The 8,719-nt window shown below is 32.5% G+C and overlaps 1 protein-coding gene across 1 annotated transcript; it reads left to right on the top strand.

The window, feature by feature from the left end:
* Positions 1–861: 861 nt before the first annotated feature.
* LOC18106463 (protein REVEILLE 6) lies at positions 862–4,617 on the top strand. The gene is made up of 8 exons (XM_006372327.3): positions 862–1,225; positions 1,373–1,430; positions 2,060–2,183; positions 2,286–2,462; positions 2,555–2,659; positions 3,183–3,292; positions 3,412–3,471; positions 4,020–4,617. The coding sequence occupies exons 1-8, from the start codon at positions 1,002–1,004 to the stop codon at positions 4,101–4,103; spliced, it is 942 nt and encodes a 313-aa protein (XP_006372389.2). The 5' UTR covers positions 862–1,001; the 3' UTR covers positions 4,104–4,617.
* Positions 4,618–8,719: the final 4,102 nt, after the last annotated feature.

Here is an 8,719-nt window from a genome sequence, read left to right as displayed (position 1 = left end):
AGCATAAACTTTTGAATTTCTACAAAAACACAAAGAAAAAAACCTATATATATAATTTGTTTTTTTTTTAAAGGACACGTAACTAGTTTATAACTTTACTGTGACGAGCATGACGATATCAGCAACCACGAAAAAAAATATCGAAGAAAAGGTAACTTAAGGTAGGGCACTTTGGATGGGGGCCACATAAATATCTTCTCTTTTTAGGCTTGACCATTCCGTGGTCTTATTGGTGGCCACTTAGCTCCTGGACAACTAGACAAGCGTCAGCCCGCCGTTTTCACTTCTGAGCCACAGGATGTGCCACGTGTCATGGTTCTAAGTGATGTCTATCTCTTGCTGTACGTCATGTGAGCCGACCCCCAGCTACAGCCATTTGGGTAATAATCCTGTGGTTTATAGACCATGGTAAGCTGCTTGACTTTTTGTTTTTTGTCATTTTAAATGCAAATAAGCAATAGCAGTAGAATAATTTTGTGATTTGAGCTGATAAATATAGTAAAATGTTTTATTGAATAATAAAAAAATTACAAATAACGAGACAAAAAACATTTTCTTCATCAAAACATGATAGAACTTCGATTTTTTTCTTTCCTTTTTCTGCAGAATTAATTAATTTAATTATTTATCATTTTAAAAAACAGAACGCCAACCAAAAAAAACATTGGAATCCTCTATGATTAATTATGACATTTATAAAATAAATTTTTCTTTTTTTACTTGAATTTAGTTTGTTTTTAAATTGAATATTATTATATCAGTATTATTTTTAAAAGGTTTAATAAGACGGGCGGCGCATAAAAGTTGGTTTGAGAATATCGTGTTGGGCTCGGTTATAAATATAAACGTGGCATATTCTCATGAGCCACTCATCCATAATCACTGATATCCCATAAAGCATCCAATTCTCTCCTCCACCTCTCACCCTCTACAAAACCCATTAATTCAAAACGCGCAGAAAAAACCCACCAAAACCAAAAAACCATCTCTTCCCCTCTAAAATGGTATCAAAAAACCCGAACCCGGCTGACGGATTCTACCTGGATCCAAACGGAATGGCTGCATTACCTGGACTCTCAACGTTCCCTACAACAACGACGACGACGGCGTCAGATTCTTCATCGGAGGATCCGAGTAAGAAGATCCGAAAACCGTACACGATTACCAAATCCAGAGAGAGTTGGACTGAGCCGGAACATGACAAGTTCCTTGAAGCTCTTCAGCTGTAAGTACTTCTTAATTAGTATTTTATTGATAATCCATTTGTTTAATTGTGTTCAATTAGGGTTTTGTTGTGATGTTTTTGGGAAAGTTTGGATTTTGAGGTAACTTAAGAGGTTTTTGTCTGTGTTTTGATCGGTTTTGTGTTTAGGTTTGACAGAGATTGGAAAAAGATTGAAGCTTTTATTGGCTCAAAAACTGTTATTCAGGTATTGGACCATGAACTTATATGAAATGTATGTATTTAATTGCATTTTGGAATTTGGTGGAGGTTATATTGTTGTGCGTGAGCGCGAGCGATGAAAATTTGAGGGTTTTTTCATTTTCCTTACTGTTTTGGTTGGTAATTTGGAGCTGAATGTTTGAGTGGGGGTTAGATTTTGTCGAATTTTAATTCCATGTCAAGTAGTTTGTGTGATTTTAAGTGGCTTTTCGAAGATAAGTATTTGTTGTCATGGAGTGATGAAAATGCATAACGGGCTTGATTTGTATTAGGAGTTTTGAAAGGTTAGTATTTTGTTGTCTTGGAGTAGTGAAATTTGATTAAGGGCTCAATTTTTGTAAGGGGTTCCTGAAGATTCGTTTAAATCTGTGAGCGGTGAAAATTGATGATTTGTTTCTTTTTGGTTGCTAAAGAGTTCTGCTAAATAGTTTTATGGCCAGTGTGAAAAGCGTGAATTTTATGTGTTTAAATGAATTCTGCTTTTGAAATATTTAGAGGTTTGTAAAGCAGTCTGTTTTGAAGTTATGGAAACTGTGTCCTGTTCTTTGTGTTTTTGAACATTGGAAACTGATAGTAGGGATATGTATGAGAAACAATGAAATGGAAATTTCGCAGATACGAAGTCATGCGCAGAAGTACTTTTTAAAGGTTCAGAAGAGCGGAACGAGCGAACATTTGCCTCCACCACGGCCTAAAAGGAAGGCTGCTCATCCATATCCTCAAAAAGCTTCAAAAAATGGTGAGTAGTGCATTTTGAAGTGTTTATTCTTAGTGCCTTCAAGATCAATGCACAAACAGCATAAATAATGTTGCCCTGACTCGTATGCATTGTACCTGGCAGCTGTGGTGCTTTCACAACCATCAGGATCATCTCACTCATCCTCTGCTCCCCTTGAATCTGGATGTGCTTTAAGGCCTGATTCGTCTTCAATACCTATGAACCCCATTGTAAGTGCTGCTGCTGCATCTTCTTGGACAAACAATGTGCCGACTGTCAGTGTATCAAACCAAACAACAGGTTTGTAACATCAAAACTTATCCACGTTGCTACCGAAGCTGTCAAACTCAATTCTTCGGTCACATTTGATGGCACATTCCTGTGCTTTGCAGGAGCATTAGTGGCTAATAATTGTTGCAGTAGCAGTGAGAGTACTCCAAGAACAAAACCAGTTGGGAAAACAGCTGAGAAAGGGAATCATGGCCAATCAATGAGAGGTGAGGGTTTCATTTCATTTCTTCAACATTGTAATCTGTGCACTACCGTTTGAATGCTGGTATTGATATTTGAACCTATAAATACTTCATTCATGCACAATTCTGAAGTTAGGCTAAAATGCAGTTCTTGTGGATAAAGGTCAAATGCTTTAGCCAAATATATATTGTGGTCACATATGGCAGCCCTCTAAACTTTAAGTGTGTGCATGCTCAAGCATGCATGTTGATATCCTACTGTAGACATGTCTATATCTTGAATTCATCAGCAATGCATGTCTATCATTCAATGAGAATGTTTAAGTGGTCACCTTGAATTTAGACCTTTTTGCATATGACAGGCTGTTTTTGCATTTTTACATATATGTTCTCCTTTCATTTCCCATTTACTCTCTAGACTTTTATTTTTTAATGTTTTTTTTTACAACAGAGCCTTGATGAGTTTATCTCTTTATGCTAGTTGTTATTAGTTTCATGTTTCATTTGCACAGACTTTATGGCACTCACACTGCCCTTTTGGTTGCAGTGCTGCCTGACTTTGCTCAGGTATATGGCTTCATTGGTAGTGTCTTCGACCCAAATGTTACTGGTCATTTGCATAACCTTAAGAAAATGGACCCTATAGATGTTGAAACGGTATGCTCCTGAACCCTACTATTTTTTTTTCTATTGTTATAAGTTTATTGTTCACTACATCTCTTAACAATTTTACAATTTGAAAGTTCATTTATTTTTCTTTCTGGTTTTTTTTTCAGGTGCTATTGCTGATGAGAAACCTCGCAATCAATCTTACCAGCCCCAGTTTTGAGGAACATGTGAGTGCCGTTTCAGAAAAGCAATTATGTTTATTGATTGCTGCCTGCTTTTTCACCAGCTCAGGTTTTTATTATATCATGTATTTGTGTCGGGTAATGCACTTAAATCTGAAACATTTTACCACATGAACAATATCTTGTGTTGAATGAAGGCAATGATCTCTTTTTAAATCACATAGCAAGGTGGCCTTTCTTGTTTTAAGTTCTGTGGCCTTTCCTGTTTTCAGCTCTGTTGGGAGCTACTGTAAACCTAATAGTATACTAGATAAAGCATGTCCAAGAAAGAAAATTGCTAGCATGAATAATTGACCATAGGTATGCAGGCCAAGTTCAGTTAGTGGGTCTCTCCATACATTCAATTTCCTTCCTTTTCCATAGCTGGCTAGTTGTTGAGATGGACGACCAACTGATCTTTTGCAAATGCCCAAGTCCTGTTTTGTCACCATTATCTTTTTTCCTATGATGCAGTTCTCCAAAAGCAGTGCTGTATGAAAACCATATAGTTCAATTTTACTTGTATTTTGACATACTCTATTCTATTAATGCAGAGAAAGTTGCTCTCTTCCAATGAGATGGACTCGGAAGCCATGGGTGTAAACAAGAATGTTGATCAACCAATGGATGTTGCTTAAATTTGGTTGGGAAACAAGAGAAGACAATGATCCAGCGTGGTTGCATGGGCTTCATGTTTGTTTTTCAGACAACTTTTGCCGACTCTTATTCGTTGGTATGGCAGGAAGAAAGATGGCGATTAGAAAGCCTTAATGCCAGCTATTAAAGGCATCTGCTACAGTTTTTTGTTGCCAGCTTCTCCTGTTTGTGAGGCCATCGATTGCAGATTTTGTAACTTTTTTCCTCCTCCTACGTGTATATTGGAAAGAGGAAATCCCTAATGATGTATAATAGTTCAGGAGTGTATATAGTGATCTTAGCATGTATAGATGTCTAATCACTCAAGTTTTGACTCTCAACATGTAAACTGGGCAATGCAAATGATTATGTATATCGCCTGTAATCCATCTTTCTTTAAAAACTCTGCTGTTTCTTGCACAATAGGGTATTTATGTATTGTTTGTCTAGGCTTGACCTTTTATTAAGTTGTATCCAATACTTGAAGAATCGAAAGATATCTTTTTTACCTGTTCATTTCAAATAGAACTCGTGTTCCTGCTGTGCCTGGCACCTCAAGATGGACTCCTTTCCTTTCCACTTGTGTCCTGATGTTCTCCCGTTCATGCGAGGGAGATGGCCAGAGAGGGTTGGGAGTCTTTATGAATAGATGACATTGAGATTTTAATATATGTTTTATGTTATTTTTTAATTGGAACCATGACAGATGATATTCAGTATTAGACCTATTCCGAAGTCTGCAATGAAAAAAAGTGTCTTCATGATTAAGAAGCATGTTCAATGAACTAGTGTTATCCTGACTACCCCTTTGTTTCTGAAACATGCTCACCTCCGGTTTCATTATGGAGTAAAATCTGGTATTTTTCCTGAATATCTTTTTCGCTCTCCTCGTTCACCTCCGCTTCACTCCGGTGTGTCTGTAAACCACATTTTACAGCATAATCTGTTCCAAAAAAAATCTTCATGATGTCTTGCAGTAATTATTGACCAAATTGTTGAACATTCTCTGTCCAGATGCATTTGGTTGACTAAATGTTCCATCTCAACTTCACTCTAGCATCTACTCATGAGTCACATATTACAACATAATCTACTCCTAAAGAGATCTTCTTGCAAGTATGAGTTTCGAATACGATGGTTGGAGATACAAGAATGAGATGATGTCTTGCAGTAATTATTGACCAAATTGTTGAACATTCCCTGTCCATGCCCAGCCATGATGCATTTTCGTTGACTGTATGTAAGCCTTTATTTTGATGGAAGCTTATTACTGTTTGCACCTAAATCATCTAAATCCAAAATATAAGCTATTGAATGAGTTTTAAGAATGATTTTATATTATTCTTTCACCCATTTAAGTGAGTTTTTTAAGTTCTAAATTTGTACTAGTATATCTAAGTATATATTTTATTAAAAATATAAGATGATAAGATTTAAACCCATAATTATTTAACTGGTATAAATTCATAATATCTTAGTCTATAAATTTCCAATATCATATCAGACAACCAGTTTGATATGAAAGCTTAAATTTTTACAGTTTGAAATAATAAGGAATTGATAACCTATTCTTACCCCACAAGCTAATCTGGGTTTTGAAATCCTTCTTCAAAACAATGGACAGAGCTAATTCTAGACCAAGAAACCTCGGAAGCAGGGGCGGAGTTAGGATTATTTATTAGGGGAGGCAAAATTAATATAACAAGATATAATATTTGTTCAGTAGTTATTGTTGAAACAGGAAGAGTTAAAATAAGTTGAATCAACCTGTCAACTAGTGGATAAATTATTGATTTTTCTGTTTCAACCAATCCTTGACATAAATCAGCAATCGATGACATGTTTTTTAATTTTAAATGATTGAGTACATGATTGGATGACATGTTCTAAAATCAAAACATATATCATGAGAAAAAATTAATAATTTTGGTGGCTCTGTTTAAAACAAAATATAAAAAAAATCTAAGCATAATCAAAACAAACCAATAAAATATATCTAATTAATTAAAAAAATCTTCATAACAAGAATTCAAAAAACAATTGATAGAACTAGCAGATCTGAGAAAAAAAAAACAAAAATGGTGGAATTATAAAAAAACCTCATCAAATTATTAACAAACATCGCAAAACAAAACAAAAATATTTTTTAAATTTAAGTTATCTTGTTTTATTTGATGAAAGATAAATTAATTGGTGGCTCTGCCTCAATCTTTTTATAGAAAAATTTTACTTGTAATTTATGTTTTTATCGGCTATAATATTTATATTAGGGCTACACAAGATAATAACCTTATATTTTTTTCTTTTCACATTAGTCAAGAATAAATAAAAAATAAAAAATACAATTACATTTAATTACTGTTAATAAGACTATCTTTTTAAAATAAAAAAATATCATATCTTCAGCTCACAATTAATTACCTAGCTCACAATTAATTATCTAATTACCTAATGAAAAAATTTAAAATGTATGCCCCTGCTCAGAAGAATAGTCCTGTAGAATTATGAAGAATTGAGATGCGTTTGACACAGATAAAATCTTTTAGAACAATGGAGCATTGACTCCTTTAGAAGAGCTATTTGAAGTTGAAACCTTTTCATGTTTGGCCGAAGAACAAATTCCGACCAAACCAGCTCTGCGAGACAGCCCTGGACATATAATTTGTGTTCTTACTTCCTTTCTCGCCGGGTATTTTTCTTTAAATCATAGGTGTTTGCACCAGATGGTTTTAATCCACCTTCTATCCAGTTTCAACCCTTCAGGAGGTCATGGAACAAGATCGGTGATCTTTAGTTAATGAATATGTTTTGCCTCTCTTTCCAACAAATTTTTGTATGTGTTCTTGGTGAGATCAAAAAATGTTTTTACATTGCCCTCTTACATTCTAAAACATTACATGAAGAGCAAAGGAATTAGAACACAACATTGTATAGAGTAATTTCCAAGGTTTACGAACACATACAAAGCAAGACAACAATTTGTTTGAAGTTTGTCGACAATTGTCCTTTAGACCAAGAAACTGTTTTCATTGATGGGGGATAATACTGAAAGGTAATCCATTTACTTGGTGAGAAAATTCAATAGGAATTAGGATCTGACTAGGTGTCGACTTGCATTACCAGTCGAGTCAGGATTATTTTTTTATATAAAAAATAATATTTAATTGCCGCAAAAACATTTTAAAAAAATAAAATTGAGATTTAGATCATAGATGACAATATTAAATAAATTGGCTTCATTTTAAATAGACAATAAAAAAGATATCAAGATTAGAAGAATCATTTTTTCTTAGAAAAATTGATCACGATAACCTGAAAAAAAATATTTTTCAAAATAAAAAAAATGATATATCTTAATTCTCAAATCCCAGCCCATTAGATGCAGAAGGATACAATGAGATAAAAAATTTAAAAACATCAGCCTTGGTCAACTAGAATTAGCATGACAAACTTGTAATCTCGATAATTAAGGTTGACCTAATCCAAGTTATCCCATCAAATCCGCAATCCAAGTCATGAAACTAAAATAACATGATAGAAAAAAATAAAGAAAATCCCATAACCTATTTTATTTTAAATATCAATCAATATTAACTTTTTAAACTTGTGACCTAGATCATTAAACCCAAAGCATCATATTTTAAAAAAAATATGAAGCCCAATTCCTAATTAATTAAATTTTGAAGGATGAAATTAAAAAAATAATTCAATTATACAAAAGAATTCAAAAAAAATAACAATTAAAAACTTGAAGATCAGAATTGTACTACAAAATAAAATTTATATTTTATCAAATATTGAAATTAAAAAGAAAAATCAATTTAGAAAGGAGGATTAAAAAAATAATGATTAAAATTGAAATACAAAATTAAAATATTTTTTTATTGGATGATGAAATTGAAAGGAAAAATAACTTTAATAAAAGAAAAAAAATAAAAAAATAATGATCAAAATTGAAATACAAAATTAAAATAATTTTTTTATTGGATGATGAAATTGAAAGAAAAATAACTTAAAAAAAATAAAAAAATGAGGATCACATAGGTAAAAATAATATACCATAGATTTAGATTGAATGATTAAATTAAAAATAAATAAAACTTTTTATAAAAGGTTCAAGGAAAAAGTTTAAAAATCAAAAGAATAAGGAAAAAATAAAAAAATAATATATGATAAATTAAGATTAAGGAATGAAATTAAAAACAAAAAAAATATTTATACAAAAAATAAAAATAAAGATTGATTTTAAAATATCAAAAACCAAAAAAACTAAATTATCATTTTAGAGGAAAGAGGAAAAAAAAACCTTACCACCTACAAATTATCCACCCAACACAAAATAATAATAATAATAATAATAATAATAATAATAAAATGCAATGATATTTTATACAACACGGTGAAATTTTTTTTTGAACAACAGAAAGCATCACATCTGCCGACCTGAAAGCGCGGTGGCCTCCTACACATAAGTCATAAACTACTTTTTATTTTTTATTTTTAAATTAATTTGGTTTCAATAAAAAGAAAGGAAGAAAATTGGACTTGAACTAGGCCCATAATAGACCCACATGAAAGTTAATTAATCTCAAATGAAATCCGGGCTACCTGTTTACCC

Source organism: Populus trichocarpa, chromosome 17, assembly GCF_000002775.5.
Source record: "Populus trichocarpa isolate Nisqually-1 chromosome 17, P.trichocarpa_v4.1, whole genome shotgun sequence".
Lineage (NCBI taxonomy): Eukaryota > Viridiplantae > Streptophyta > Magnoliopsida > Malpighiales > Salicaceae > Populus > Populus trichocarpa.
This window is presented reverse-complemented; position numbering and strand designations above follow the sequence as displayed.